The 15,902-nt window shown below is 42.5% G+C and overlaps 1 protein-coding gene across 6 annotated transcripts in view; it reads left to right on the plus strand.

Moving 5' to 3' along the window:
- Window positions 1–15,902, plus strand: part of STEAP1 (STEAP family member 1) — a 77,147-nt gene that overhangs the window by 29,870 nt on the left and 31,375 nt on the right. For all 6 annotated transcript variants that reach the window (XM_029588780.1, XM_029588778.1, XM_029588781.1 and 3 more), the window contains one exon: window positions 8,365–8,874. In XM_029588780.1, coding sequence (XP_029444640.1) covers window positions 8,368–8,874 — 507 coding nt within the window. In that variant the 5' untranslated portion in view covers window positions 8,365–8,367. The remainder of the gene's footprint in view (window positions 1–8,364; window positions 8,875–15,902) is intronic.

The following is a 15,902-nucleotide window of genomic DNA, read 5'->3' on the forward strand; positions in this document are numbered from 1 at the left end:
CCTCACACTGCTCAAGTCTTTGTCCCTTCCAGCCAGGGTATCTGGGTTACTTTACAATCTTTGAAGCTGTATCGACTCTGCTTCACTGTAACTTTGCTCTAATGCTCTTTTCCAGAGTTAATTCATCCTGTTGCAGATCAAAATATCTCTCAGGGCTTCCCATACATAGGGAAAAAGGAAAATAAACCCCTTTCTAGTTCTCTATCACACTGGGCTATGCTGCCCTACCTCTCATGCCACAACATGGAAAAAAAAAAACTCTTTTTAACCAAACACCTAGACTACAAAGTCTCTCTCTCTTTAGACAAGTTTGCAATGTCACACTATCACACTTTAACTGTTTTGGCAAACATTCTGGGCAAGCTTTTGGTTATCTCCCCTTAGCAACATCTTTTCAGGGCATGCCTCCTGGTAGCCCTGCCTTCAGAAGTTTTCCTGGCCTGGATTGCTAATGCACTCCTCTCCAGTCTGTTTTGTGATTGCTCTAAGGGAGGAAACCACACTTCCTTCTGGCCTCTTAATGCCCCTTCTGGCCCGCCCATCTCTCCAAGGCCATCCTCCGAGCTCCTTAGGTCCCAACTCCAAAGCCTGCTGGAGTGTGTGGTTCCTTTCTCCTCCACCAGTTTGCTCTGAGGGTTTCTCTTTCCCCTTGGGCCGACCTGAAGCTTTAACTGGCACAATCTGAGCTTGTGCTGTGATGGGTAATCCCAAGAGACAATAGAAACTAATAAATGTGCAATCAGCCAAAGAAACATCGAATAGCTTTGGAGCTGCATTTTCCTACTTGCTCAAAGAAAAATGCTGGTAGACTGATATATTGATTCAGGAGCAACAAATTACATGACAAGTTATAAAGATTTTTTCACAGTCATTGATTGCAGTTTGAATAATGAACTTTTCCTATCAGATGAAAAATGTATTCTGGCAATGAGAAAGGGTGAGGGGTGGCTAAGACGTACTTCCAATGCTGGACACAGGCACAAAGTTCTCATGAAAGATGTACTATACGCGTCAGATCTGAAGGGAGGTCTACTTTCAGTCAAATGCCTCTTTTGTGCATTTTCACTAGAATGTATGCACAATTAAGAGAGGGGCCCACCCCTTTCAGCATGCCCGGCATTTCAGCGCATAACGGGGGTTACACACGTGGCCGGGCCTGTTGTAAAATGCGTGTAGTGCGTGCAAGGCCCGGCCTCGTCCATAAACCCTGGTTTTTACACACGTGGACCTTTTAAAATTGGGCCGTAAATACACAGTAGAATCTATGTGGGTATAAATTCCTTGTGTGGGTATAAAATCCATATGTGTTGGCCAAAATGATGAGTCAGATGATGAAATGCTAAGTGAAATCAGGGAAGCTAACCAATTTGGCAGTGCAGCAATAATGGGAGATTTCAATTACTCCAATATTTACTGAATAAATGTAACATCAGGACATGCAAGAGATATAAAGTTCCTGGATGGAATAAACAACTGCTTCATGAAGCAACTGGTTCAGGAATCGATGAGAGAGGGAGCTATTTTAGATCTAATTCTTAGTGGAATGTAGGATTTGATGAGAGCGGTAACGGTGGTGGAGCAACCTGGCAATAGTGATCATGACATGATCAAATTTGAACTAATGACTGGAAGTGGGGCAATAAGTAAATCTACAGCTCTAACACTAAATTTTCAAAGGGGAAACTTTGATAAAATGAAGAAAATAGTTGGGAAAAAAATTGAAAGGTGCAGCTGCAAAGGTTAAAAGTATACAACAGGCATGGACATTGTTTAAAAATACAATCCTAGATGCACAGACCAGATGTATTCCATGCATTAAGAAAGGTGGTAGGAAGGCAAAACCATTACCGGCATGGTTAAAAGGTGAGGTGAAAGAGGCTATTTTAGCCAAAAAAAACCTCCTTCAAAAATTGGAAGAAGGATCCATCTGAAGAAAATAGGGAAGTGAATAATATTGATAAAACAGGCTAAGAAAGAATTTGAAATGAATTTGGCCTTAGAGGCAAAAACTCATAATAAAAACTTTTAAAAAATATATCTGAAGCAGGAAACCTGTGAAGGAGTCGGTTGGACCATTAGATGACCTAGGGGTTAAAGGGGTACTTAGGGAAGATAAGGCCATTGCAGAAAGATTAAATGAATTCTTTGCTTCTGTGTTTATTAATGAGGATGTTGGAAAGGGTGATGAGTCAGATGAACTGAACCAAATCACTGTGAACCTAGAAGATGTAGTAGACCAGACTGGCAAATTACCTAGACCAGATAGTATGCACTCCAGGGTTCTGAAGGAACTAAAAAATGAAATTTCATATCTATTAGTTAAAATGTGTAACCTATCATTAAAATCATCCATTGTACCTGAAGACTGGAGGGTGGCCAATGTAACTCCGATATTTAAAATGGGCTCCAGGGGTGATTCGGGAAACTATAGACCAGTGAGCCTGATTTCAGTGCCAGGAAAAATAGTGGAAACTATTCTAAAATTCAAAATCACAGAGCATATAGAAAGACATGGTTTAATGTTCAACACTTTTATTGATAAAAAAAAAAACAACTAGTACATAACATATCACTCGGTATACCTGGACTCTTAGGCATTCCAAGCAATACAAAAGACATCAACTTTTATCTAAATATAACAGGTTACAAAAAAACATTAACTCAATCCCCCCCATACCACATCTGAACCTGACACATTAGGATGGTCTCCACAGCACCTCTCTGCAGGATATTCTGAAACAATGTGTAACCAGGCAATAAATCATAAACCCTCCCCCTCTCCTTCCCCCCCCCCCTCCCATTCCCAATGCTAAATAAAACCTTAACACCTCCTAAACCTACTGGAGGCATGGAGATCCTGTTAATGTGTCCAGGGTACCCACTTCACCAGTACCTGGAATTAACTTATTATAATACACAACACAACCATAACACCCTTACAACCTCAATGGAAAAATTACGGTTTGAAGGATGCATAGAAAGAGGTAACTAGGAGTCCCACTGTCCGCTGCCCCCATAGTCACTGCTGGTCCCAGCAGTTAATCTTCAGACCTGAAAATGCACGGGGCACCTTATGCAATGTTCTGAACCCCAAGCAGGTGAAAATGCCGTCCCACTGCTGTCCTTAAAGGGAAGACCTGGCAATAGTGGTCCTACCCCGAGGGTGAGTCCTCCCTTCACAGCGTTGTGGCTTCCAAGAGTTCATACTCCGTCTGGAGGGTGGCCTTCATGATGCTCTGCCGATCATCCCTAGCTCCCCCGAGGATTCTTCCCGCTGTCTGGAGATCTGCTCTGTTCCGCGCCGTTTGTGCATCCTCCTATACAGTCGTTCCGGTTCTCTATGCGGTACCTCGTGATGCCGCCTCCCCGTCCTCGACTCTCCTTTGTAGAACCATCGTAGAAACTCGGCGATCTCACAAAGTGTGGGTTTTTTTGTTTTTGTTTTTTTCCATCCGAGTCCACCAGGTAGATCCTCACGAATTTTATTTATTACCGGGGACACATTCTGTCCGCTTTGCAATTTAGCTTCCTGTTGTGCAAGTCTTTGTTTGTTTGTTTTTTGTCTCTTAGTCCGTTAGCTGTCTGATGGCTTCTACCTGCGTTGCCGGCACATTTACTATCCACCACCCTAGAGGATTCTGGGAAAACTTCCTATGGTAGTTCCGATTTGGTGGTAGTGCTTCTTTTGTTTTTTGTTTTGGTTTTTTTTTGTTTTTTCAAATGAAAATAAGCTAAACTCCCGCTTGATGTTGGCTTTTTTTTCTTTTTTTATATATAACCCGCCAGCGTCGGCCGCCCGTGCTTTCTTACTTGTCGGCCATTTTGTCCACAAAATTTTTCGCCAGGGCCAAGGCCTCAAAGGTATGCACCTTGCCTGCGTGCCATATTCTCAGACGAGCAGGAAAGAGCAGAGAAAATTTCACTCCCCGATTATGTAGCGTGATGCATAAAGGCGAAAAGCCTCGTCTGGCTTCAGAGACCCCCGCAGAGAAGTCTTGAAAGATACGAATGCTTTGCCCCTGGTAAGTTAAATCTTTCTGTCCTCGCGATGCCCTCCAGATTTCAGATTTGTGGGCAGAGTTTAATATTTTTGCTATTATTAACCGCGGATAAGAGCAGTCATCCCTCTTGGCTCCGATCCTATGAGCTCGTTCCACGACAAGCTTTCCTTGTAAGTGCGGGAGCGCTAGGGTATCCGGCAGCCATGTTTCCAAGATCGAGCATAAAGATTTTTCATCCAGACTTTCCGGGAAACCAAGGAAATGTAGGTTATCCCGCCGGGATCTATTTTCAAGATCCTCCAGTTTGCTTTGTAGGGATTGCATTCTTTTTTCTGTGTCTGCCAATTTTCTTTCCATCTGCAGAGTATCATCCTGTACGCTGGAAATCCTATTCTCCGCTTGCTCTGAGCGTGTCGTTAGCTCGTTTAAAGTCTCTTTAACTTCTCCTATTTGGGTAGTTATGTAATTCAGCTTGTCTTCCAACGCTTCCCGTATAGCCTCTTTTATATCAGCTATCGTTATAGCTGCCGGTGTGGCAGAGGACTCCCCCTCTCCAACCGCCACCATTTTGGGGGTAGTCGTCTTCGGCTTCTCTTTCTCTCGCCTGCCAGCCCTAGATGTCATCGGCGGAGTCAATCTGTTCATATAGTTGATTATGGACATAGGCTCTTTCTGTTTATGTCTCTGTGGACTCGGCCCAGTGCTTGCTAGGTTGTGATGGCTCGCAATGGGTGAAGTGGGCCCTGGAGCTGGTGAGAAACGCGTCCTCCCAGCTCACTACTTCACGTGATCTCCCTCAGACAGCTTTAAAAAAAAAAAAAAGACCATTCAACCCCCATCTGTCCAGAATGAAAAATAAATAATTTTATTTTATTTATTTATTTAAAATTTTTATATACCGGCATTCATGTTGCAAACACATCATGCCGGTTTACATATAACAGGGGTGTACAGTAAACAATTCAATAACCTATTTGTGTAGAAGGAAGCAGTTACAAATAACAAGGTAATAGAACTGGGAGGAGAGAAGAAAAGAAAGAGAATAACATTAGGTATAGGTATTTACATTAGTAATAACATTTTTACATGTGGAAGTCAAATGCCTTTTCAGCGGCAAAGCTGACCACCAAAAAGGGTTCTTAGGCTCTTTGACAGAGATCTATAGCTGTTAGTAGAGAATGCATGTTCACTAAAGCAGAACACCTGCAAATGAACCCAACTTGACCAGGACATATAATTTTGGGAAGAAGCACAGACAGGCAATCTGCCAACATTTTTGAAAAAAGCTTTTGGTCAAAGTTTAACAAGAAGATTGGCCTATAAGAGAACTGGTTGAGTGGATCCTTCCCCGGCTTTGGTAACACTATGATATGCACTAAATTGGAATGATCAGGAAACCATCCCCCTTTAATCAAAGCATTGAAAGCAGATCTCAAAGGTCATGAAAACTGATCTATGAGGATCTTAAAGAATTCTGAACTGTAACCATCAGGACCTGGGGTCTTGAAACGCTTAGCTTGGTGAATACCCGCTAGAATCTCATCAGTGGAAATAGATCTTTTCAACCACAACAATTGGTCATCCGTAAAAGTAGGAATCTTTGCCTTCTCACGAAATAGTTTACATTTTTCTGTTTCCCAGCCTTCGGAAGAATTTATTATTTATTTATTTATGTATTTATAATTTTTTATATACCGCCGCTCATCAAAGATATCACGTCGGTGTACAGTGAACAGGAACTTACGCCGGAGCGTTATACATTTAACAAAGGTTATACAAGCGTTATACATTTAACAAAGGTAAGTATATAAGTATTTGAACATAAAACAAGTAGAGGCTTTTAAAAACAGAACAATCATTTAGGTTATATATAACCTAAATTAGAATATAAATGAGCATAAAAAGTTTTAAAACTTTGAAGGATATCTTAAATGGAGTTAGTTAAATGGGCTTTTTTTGTTCTCAAAGCAGAGATGTATTTAGACCCTCTGTTGGTTGTAATCAAATTAGCCATGAATTTACCTGATTTGTTGCTATATTGATAAAGCTTGAATTGATAATACAGTATACGTTTGGTGGTATGCTGATGAATTAAAAATTCAGTGCTACCTGAATAGTTATATCATTTTCTCTATGTTTTGATATATTAGCCTGGAGCAACATACACTTAGGGGCAAATTTTAAAAGCCCTACACACGTAAATCCAGCTGGATTTACACGTGCAGGGGGTTACTCGCGCCGAGCCTATTTTGCATAGGCCCAGCGACGCATGCAAGCTCCGGGACGTGCGTATGTCCCAGGGCTTGAAAAAAGGGGCAGTGTGGGGGCAGTCTGGGGCAGGGCAGGGGCGTGGGGCCGCTAGGCCAAGAGACTGCGCACCGGCACTCGGAGCGGCCTCACAGGGAACTTTCCTTCCGCCCCCCCCCCCCGCACCTTCCCCTCCCTTCCCCCTATATAACCCGCTCACCAGCATTACTTAAATCCCCCCCACACACACACACACCTTTGTTTTCTTATTTACGACTGCCTTACGTGTGTAAGTCCCGGGGCTTGCAAAAAAGGGCGGGGCAGGGGCAGGCTCCCGGCACAGCAGCCTTATTTGCTGCTGTGCTGGGGATCGCGCGCCAGCAGTTGGCAGCGCACATAACTTACTTCAGCCCCAGGGCTGAAGTAAGTTTACAGATAGAAAAAAAAGGTGGAGGGGGGGAAGGGCGGGGGTGGAAAGGGCAGGGGAGGTAAGGGAAGGGAAGGTGGGGTGGGGTGGTGTCCAACAGCGGGTTAAAGAGTGCGCTCGGCAGAGCGCACTGTATTGCATCAGCCCCAAAGTCTTTCACTTTCAGTTGAAAAGGTAGACAAGTATTGGAAAAAGTTTCACTTAGGAGACTGTGGAATCTTTGTTATTGGGGGTTTTTAAGATAAGGTTAGATAGAAATTTGTCTGAGATTACACAGGTACTTTCAATCCTGCTTGGATCCAGGGAATGAAATAAGATGGCTTATTTCCCTATTTTCCTATCATTCTACATTTCCAAGAATTAATTGTACTGTACTACAATATCTTTTAAAAACACATTTTAGTTGGTAATTCAGGGGGCCTTCGCGTGCGATACCTAGATCAGGGCGGCGTAAGCACCGGAAGGGGAGGAGTCGGGGCGGCACCTGGGCAGAGGCGGCAGAGACATCGCTGGCGGCGAAAAGGTAAGAACCCTTATTGCTGCCAGTAACGCGCCCAATAGCACCACCTTTCACGGTGGCGCTATTGGTTTGCGAAAGCCGGCAGCGATAACACCGCGGTGGTGCGATCGCTGCCGGCTTTCGCAGGCCCGCCCCCCCCCCCCTGCCCCCTAGTACCACACGATTCTCAAAGGCCTGTGATTTTAGAAAATCCAGGCCTTAATTTGCAAGGGCTTACCTGTTTCTAATATAAATTGAACTAATCGAAAATCATTCACAGCTTTTAATGTTTAATAATATGTTATATTTGACCTTAGTATCAATATTTTAAGCACAAATACTGCATCCAATAAGTGGTTTGTAGGCAACTTCTTTATAATGAACAAATATATAGGATTACACTCCTCAAAAACATTGGGCCGTGTTTTAAAAGCCCTGTGCGCGTAAATCCGGCCGGATTTACGTGCTCAGGGTACTCGCGTGCCGGCGGCCTATTTTGCATAGGCCGCCGGCGCGTGCAAGACCCAGGGCTTCGTAAAAGGGGCGGGGGGGCGTGTCTGGGGTGGGGGGCGTGTCTGGGGCGTGTCCGGGGCATGTCCGGGGTCAGGGGCGGGTCCGGGGGCGTGGCGCTGGCCCGGTGGCGTGGCCGAGGCCTCCGGACCAGCCCCCAGGTCGGGTGATGGCACGCCAGCAGCCCGCTGGCGCTGCAGATTTACACCTGCCTCTGGTGCCGACCCCGGATTTTATAAGATACGCACGGCTTCACGCATATCTTATAAAATCCAGCGTACTTTTGTTCGCGCGTGTGCTGTTTTTGAAAATGTACCCCATTGTGTCCACAGTTTAGGTGAAAGTCACCTCGCAGAAAGGAAAAATAATAGAGGCACATCCAATAAGATTTATTTAAAAAAAAAACAAGTTTTACTACATCCACAATGCACCATTTCAGTGTTTTTGAGAAACCTTCACCTGGTTAATCTCTAATGAGGATTTTACAAAGAAACCAAACTGCCTTTCACTGGGAAGTGATTTATATCATATTTTTTGTGATCTGTATATTCTGCCTCCTGTTTTTCATGCAGGGGATGAAGTCAGTGTTGCCAAATAATCTCTTCGATTTAATTCTCTTTATTTAAATGTTTAAATGTTCAGATTTATTTTGCCTTTTTTTTATTTTATTTTTTTTTCAGAACATGGATTTTCAAGTCACCAGTACTCCAGAGGCAGAGCATTTCCATTCTCAGCAAGAATTCAGTTTGAAGGTGTCTGAAGACCCTTCTGATTTATACAGTAAACCTGACCTCTTTCCAAAATGGTGCTTGCCAGTGAAGGTAGCGACTACCTTGTCAGTGATTACTTTTATTTACACTTTTCTAAGGGAAGTACTTCACCCTTTTGTTACAGCTAACAAGAATGTGTTCTATAAAATTCCAATCCTGGTCATAAACAAAGTTTTGCCCGTGGTTTCAATCTCCCTTTTGACTTTGGTTTATTTACCAGGAATATTAGCAGCAGGTTTTCAGCTGCACTATGGTACAAAGCACAAGAGGTTTCCACAGTGGTTGCACAGATGGATGTTATCAAGAAAACAATTTGGACTTCTCAGCTTTTACATGGCTCTCCTACATGCACTCTATAGTTTGAGTTATCCAATGAGAAGGTCTTACAGATACAAGCTGCTGTCCTGGGCATATCAACAGGTATGAGCCTATTTCTTGTTAAAAAGTTTGGTATAAATAATATCTTGTAATATGAAAATTGTATTCTCTGAGCAGTAGTTTCGATGTTTTATTGTGCATAATTATTATCATATTGTGGTACATTTTCAAAATTCTAATTGCATCTTATATATAAATCCTCGTAATGCTAACCACTGCAACCTAGCAAAGATTTTGTAGGTGAGAATGGCAATGTTCTATAGTATAAGCCCCTGGTTTGTATAGCATCTTTCATGAAAAGGTTTGATGAGAAGAAGGGACATATATGTAGACTTGAAAGCTCATGTGCTACATCTTTAGACAAGTGTTCTGTTGGTTCAACAAAAGGTATCATAACTTAGGGAAAGTTGCTGTCCAGGAACTGTGGAAAATGCATTACAATAAGAGTCAAGCAGGGGTAAATGTAAGCATGTAGACCCAATGAGTTGAACAAGAACTTATATGGAAGGACTGTGCAGATTTTGATTAGAGTAATGGAAAAGAATCAAAAGCAAAGGAGATAAATTTCATTTAAAAACATATGTCAATACAATGAATCATTCACATGAAGAATGTAGGAGTTAAGAATTATAGAGGCACATGCAGGGAAAATATTTTCTTCCAACTGGAATCAGAGTAGTGAGGATTCAGGCACATATGGAGGTGAAGGAGATGGAGCATGAGCAACCATTCATGAGGTAGGAAGTGTTATGTTGAAAACCTGCAGAATCTTTTTTTTTTTAATTTTCAGAATTTTTCAAAAATTAACAAGTCAAACAAGGACAATCAAAATATGGATATATAAATCAAAGAAATTCCAGTAGTTTGAAAAATAAAAACAGAAGAATTAAAATCCAATAAGTCCACAATAATGGGAACCTAAATTATAGGATATAAATTATAATAAGAAATGCACCATAAATCTATAATATAACTCGCCATTAATAATGAAACAAAATCACTAAGAAAGAACAGGAGATGGTCCTTCTCGGTTCAAAATGAGTCAAAGCATTTTAACAATACACTTACATGGAAATTGTAGAAGAAAAGATGCACCAATATTTAATACACATTGGGGCAGATTTTCTCAGATTACCCGCGTATATTATGCACGTAGCCTTTGAAAATCTGCCCCTGCGCACACTGAGCCTATTTTGCATAGGCTCGGCGGCGCGTGCAAGTCCCGGGACACGCATATGTCCCAGGGCTCCGAAAAAGGGGCGTTCCGGGGGCAGGGCCGTGGGTGGGACGCCAGCCTTGGGGCGTTCTGGGGGCGGGACCGAGGCCTCCGGAACAGCTGCCAGGTTGGGGGATGGCGCGCCGGCAGCTGGCCGGCGCGCGCAAGTTACACCTGCCAAGAGGCAGGTGTAACTTAACGATAATGGTAGGGGGGGGGGGGTTTAGATAGGGTTGGGGGCAGGTTAGATAGCAGAAGGGAGGGGAAGGTGGGAGGGAATGAAGGAAGCCTGCCTAGCTCAGCGCATGCAAGTTGCACAATTGTGCACCCCTTGCGCGCGCCAACCCTGGATTTTATAACATGCGTGAGGCAGCACGCGCATGTTATAAAATTGGGCGTAGATTTGTTCACGCCGGGTTGCGCAAACAAATCTATGCCCGCGTGCAGGTTTGAAGATCTGCCCCATTGCTTTTTAGTCAGAAATAACCTCTAAGTTGGGTTGCCTTGGCAATATTAGGAAATATCGCCAAATGTTGCCTCAAAAAAGACTTATTACAGGAATGAAAAAAATTTTCATGGTCCATATACGGTCATGTTCCAAAGCAAAAACAACAAGCATCATCTTGAATCTCTATCTAAGATTCCTGCAATAAAGCTGTCAAGTTTTCCAATGCATCAGTCCATAAAGGGAACTGACCATTGGACATAAGAACATAAGAAATTGCCATGCTGGGTCAGACCAAGGGTCCATCAAGCCAAGCATCCTGTTTCCAACAGAGGCCAAAACCAGGCTACAAGAACCTGGCAATTACCCAAACACTAAGAAGAACCCATGCTACTGATGCAATTAATAGCAGTGGCTATTCCCTGTATAATTGATTAATAGCCATTAATGGACTTCTCCTCCAAGAACTTATCCAAACCTTTTTTGAACCCAGCTACACTAACTGCACTAATCACCTCCTCTGGCAACAAATTCCAGAGCTTTATTGTGCATTGAGTGAAAAATAATTTTCTCCGATTAGTCTTAAATGTGTTACTTGTTAACTTCATGGAATGCCCCCTAGTCCTTCTATTATTCGAAAGTGTAAATAACCGAGTCACATCTACTCGTTCAAGACCTCTCATGATCTTAAAGACCTCTATCATATCCCCCTTCAGCTGTCTCTTCTCCAAGTTGAACAGCCATAACCTCTTCAGCCTTTCCTCATAGGGGAGCTGTTCCATCCCCTTTATCATTTTGGTTGCCCTTCTCTGTACCTTCTCCATCGCAACCATATCTTTTTTGAGATGCGGCCACCAGAATTGTACACAGTATTCAAGGTGTGGTCTCACCATGGAGCGATATAGAGGCATTATGACATTTTCCGTTCTATTAACCAATCCCTTCCTAATAATTCCTAACATTCTATTTGCTTTTTTGACTGCTGCAGCACATTGAGCCGACGATTTTAAAGTATTATCCACTATGATGCCTAGATCCCTTTCCTGGGTGGTAGCTCCCAACATGGAACCTAACATCGTGTAACTACAGCAAGGGTTATTTTTCCCTATATGCAACACCTTGCACTTGTCCACATTAAATTTCATCTGCCATTTGGATGCCCAATCTTCCAGTCTTGCAAGGTCCTCCTGTAATGTATCACAATCCGCTTGTGATTTAACTACTCTGAATAATTTTGTATCATCCGCAAATTTGATAACCTCACTTGTCGTATTCCTTTCCAGATCATTTATATATATATTGAAAAGCACTGGTCCAAGTACAGATCCCTGAGGCACTCCACTGTTTACCCTTTTCCACTGAGAAAATTGATCATTTAATCCTACTCTCTGTTTCCTGTCTTTTAACCAGTTTGTAATCCACGAAAGGACATCGCCTCCTATCCCATGACTTTTTAGTTTTCGTAGAAGCCTCTCATGAGGGACTTTGTCAAACGCCTTCTGAAAATCCAAATACACTACATCTACCGGATCACCTTTATCCACATGTTTATTAACACCTTCAAAAAAAAGAATTCCCAATATATCTATAAAGTAAATAGTATGCCTTAGGAACCAAATCATAAGGATTCTTTAGCACCTCAACATAGAATTTTCGTAACAGCTCAATTGGGAAAATGCTAATAGCTTTAGGAAATTTAGTATACGTAAATTTAACCTACAAGAATTATTCTCAAGAGCTTATAATATACATTGCAAAAAAAATCTTGGCCTTTAATCAAAGACAAATTGCATTTCCCCAAGATTCTTGCTGTTTTTCTAGATTAAAATTTGTTCTGCATTCCTCTTGATAACATGATCATGTCCCAGGGGGTCATTTATCAAAGTGCTAAATGGTGTTTTCGCATGCAAAAAATGCCTTTAATGCATGTGAAAGCACCATAACGCATGGTGCGATGCAAATGACAGGATATTGGGTGGGACTTTTGGCCAAGTGGGTTGGGCTTATAGTTTTGACTACACCTTTTTCATTTGCGTAAAACCATGTGATAGGGCTTTATTGCATGTTACAATGTTTTTAAGCTCCTGAAGGGTCAGCCCAGCTATCAGGGCCACTGGGGGGGGGGAGGGAGAGAGGGAGAGAGAGAGACAGAGAGAGAGACTAGCCATAATCCCCTCATGCTAGATAGGTATTTATATATCTATGGCAGACCCACCTAGTAACTGGAGGTGAGGTTTAGGTATTAGTGTAGGGGTTAGGGGCCACTTTGACAATCAAAGTGAGTCGTACGAACAGAACAGTGCTCTCTTGTGAAGATTTGATGACCTTCGGCGTGAGGAAACTCACCCTAAGATGAGATTTGTGCAATGTTCTCTCAACCTAGCTTGATGTTACCCAGTCTAGCCAGGGCTCAGCAGATTCAGGCAGGTCTCCCTTCCTCCTCACAGATCCTGTCCTGCAGGATCATTTTTATGCTGGATCCTAACAAAGACATACAGCCAATGAAGTTTTCTGATGAAAGGAGAAATATGGTCCTGTGTTTTGACATAAGTAACTAGGAAGAGGGCATTTAGTTTTACCGAATTGAGAATGTTAGAACTTGGAGAAGCCATAGAAGAGAGTTGAAGTAGTCAAGATGCTAGAACATGAAGATGGGTTAGGGTTTTCCTTTGATACTGCAATAGTTCATGAGGTAGTTTGGTTATTTGTATTTATTTATAATATTTAAAAACCAGATTCCTGGACTTCAAGTTTTTTATTACAATCTCTAATTATTTATTTCTTAGAGTATAATTTATTCACCATGTCATACTTGGATCAGTAATCTCTGCTGCTTGTCAAGATTAGAGTAATTTAGTAAGGGCTTTTATCAATTAAACATAAATGATTTGAGGGTCATGTGATGCCATGAGAGAGTCCGGTCGCACATTGCCAGCTCTCTGGGGACTCCCTCCCCCTTTTGGTCAAAAATAACCCTTTTTCAAGCAGCACGATCAGTGTGTTTCGCAGCAACCAACTTCTCTTTCCTCCTGCTTTTAAGAGACGGTGCCTGTTCCGAGCTTGACCCCCAAATGTCGACACGAGCGACGCAAAGAGATCAGGAGAAAGCATGGCCGGGAGAGCTCAAAATGGCCGACACCACAGGCAGACCGCTGGAGGCAGTGGCGCCAATGGCAGAGCCTGCCTCCTCTGAACTGGCTGCCACAATAATAGCTGCCCTGGAAGGTCAATTAAATAAGCTCTCTGAGCAAATTGCAGGATTTGGATCTCATATCACTGTGGTTAAACAAAGCTTGATAGAAGCCGAGCACAGAATATCTGGGTTAGAGGACTGCGTGCAAGCCCTGGAAGGCACTATTTCAGATCTCACAACTTCTAAGGAGCTTCTCCTGGCAAAAGTGGATGATTTGGAGAATCGTTCCTGACGAAGCAACCTCAGGTTGGTGGGTTTCCCCGAATCTGTTCCTGATTCCCATCTGGTAGAAACCTTGGAAACATGGCTGCCGCAAGCACTGGCTCTCCTTCTGCCTAGGGATGGTCCCACCACAACAATCATGTTCCTAATCAGTTGGAAGGAACCTTAAGGCATGAGTGGTCATTTTTCATGTTCTCAACTTTACCTATAAGGTGGACAGGCATATCGGAAACTGAAGGATCTACAATATGAGGGGAAAAAGATTCTACTTTTCCAGGATTATTCTGCTAGTGTTACAGAGAAGAGACGATCCTTTGCACCGGTTTGTAACCAATTGATCAAGAAAAATGTGCACACTACGCTGGTATTTCCTGCTAAACTTTGTGTCATGCATCAGGGCAAAGCACATCTGTTTGCTACCCCACAGGAAGCTTATTTTTCCTTCAAAATATGGACAATACTTGACTTTTCTCTTTTTTTTTTTTTTTTTTTTTTTTTAATAGTGGGCTAGCTGTTACCATTGCTATCATTTATACTTTCAATATTTAGTGGACCAACATTTGGCTGGGTTACTGCTGTTCTTTTTTGTTTTTAGTTGTGAAAAAGAACAGCAGTACTTGAATTGAAAAGATAAAGAAAAGAAAAATCGCAGAAAAATTAGCCATTTTCATGGCTAATTTTTCTGCGATTCTTCTTTTTGGGGGGAGGAGCCCCATGGCATGTAACATGTGTCCCCTGATGTGGATTCCAGATGGTTCTTTATATGTACTATCTTTATTTTTCTGCTTCTTTTCACAGCCATGTGGTGTTCTTGTTAGATTATGGGAGACTGGGGAGTTGGGTGGGGGGAGGTTTATGGGTTTGACCACAGTTGTGTGTTTTCCTTATCTGAGTCTCTTTCACAGGTCTGGTTTTATGTGGATTTTTTTTTTCGGGGGTGACCTAGGCCGGGGGGTCTCTCTCCTCTACTCAGTGATAATGCATAGTCGTTTTTTTCTCACTTTCTTTCTTTGGAAGAGGATAATGGCCAAATCTCTTAAGTGTATCTCATGAAATGTGAGTGGTATTGGTACTGTGGAGAAACGCTACAAGCTTCTACAGGCTATGTGGCATTTCCAAACTGACATAGCTCTACTCCAAGAAACACACTTAACGACCATTGAACACACTAAATTGCAGAAGCAATGGGTTAGGCAAGTATTTCATGCCTCCTCTACTGCTCATAAAGCAGGCGTGGCTATATTACTACATAAATCCCTATCTTTTCAAACGCTAAAAGTAATGCAGGATTCCGAGGATCACTACATTTTTGTGGAAGGCCAATTATTTGGTCGTTGGATAATTCTAGGGAGTATTTATGCACCTAATATAGACTCTCATGCCTTTTTCACTCAGATTGTTAACCTTTTGGCCCCCTATTCTCATATACCTATCTTTCTTGGTGGTGATTTCAATGTGGTTTCTGACCCCCAAATAGATCGCTGCCCGGCTAGGTCCCCCAATAAGAGTTCTCAGAGGAGAGGTATCCCATATCTAAGTGAACATTTATGTTTTATAGATGTTTGGAGATGTCTCCATCTTCTCGAGATGGATTTTACCCACTCTTCCAGGCCACATGACCTGAAGTTCTGACTCAATTATATATTAATATCTGGGATTTCCTTCCCACATGTGCAGACGGCAGATATTGGTCCTTTGGCTATCTCAGACCATGCACCGGTGTGGGTTGCTTTAGAGGGATTTACTGATGCATAAGATATGCCATACTGGGTCAGACCAAGGGTCTGTAATGCCCAAGGGTCCAACTGAACAATTCAAGTCACAAGTACCTGGCAAGTGCCTAAACATTAAATAGATCCCATGCTACTAATGTCAGCAACAATCAGTGGCTATTCCCTATTGATTAATAGCAGTTTATGGACTTCTCCTCCAGGAACTTATCCAACCTTTTTTTAAACCAAGCTACACTAGCTGCCTTAACCATATCCTCTGCC

This window comes from Rhinatrema bivittatum, chromosome 2 (assembly GCF_901001135.1).
Source record: "Rhinatrema bivittatum chromosome 2, aRhiBiv1.1, whole genome shotgun sequence".
NCBI classification, from domain to species: domain Eukaryota; kingdom Metazoa; phylum Chordata; class Amphibia; order Gymnophiona; family Rhinatrematidae; genus Rhinatrema; species Rhinatrema bivittatum.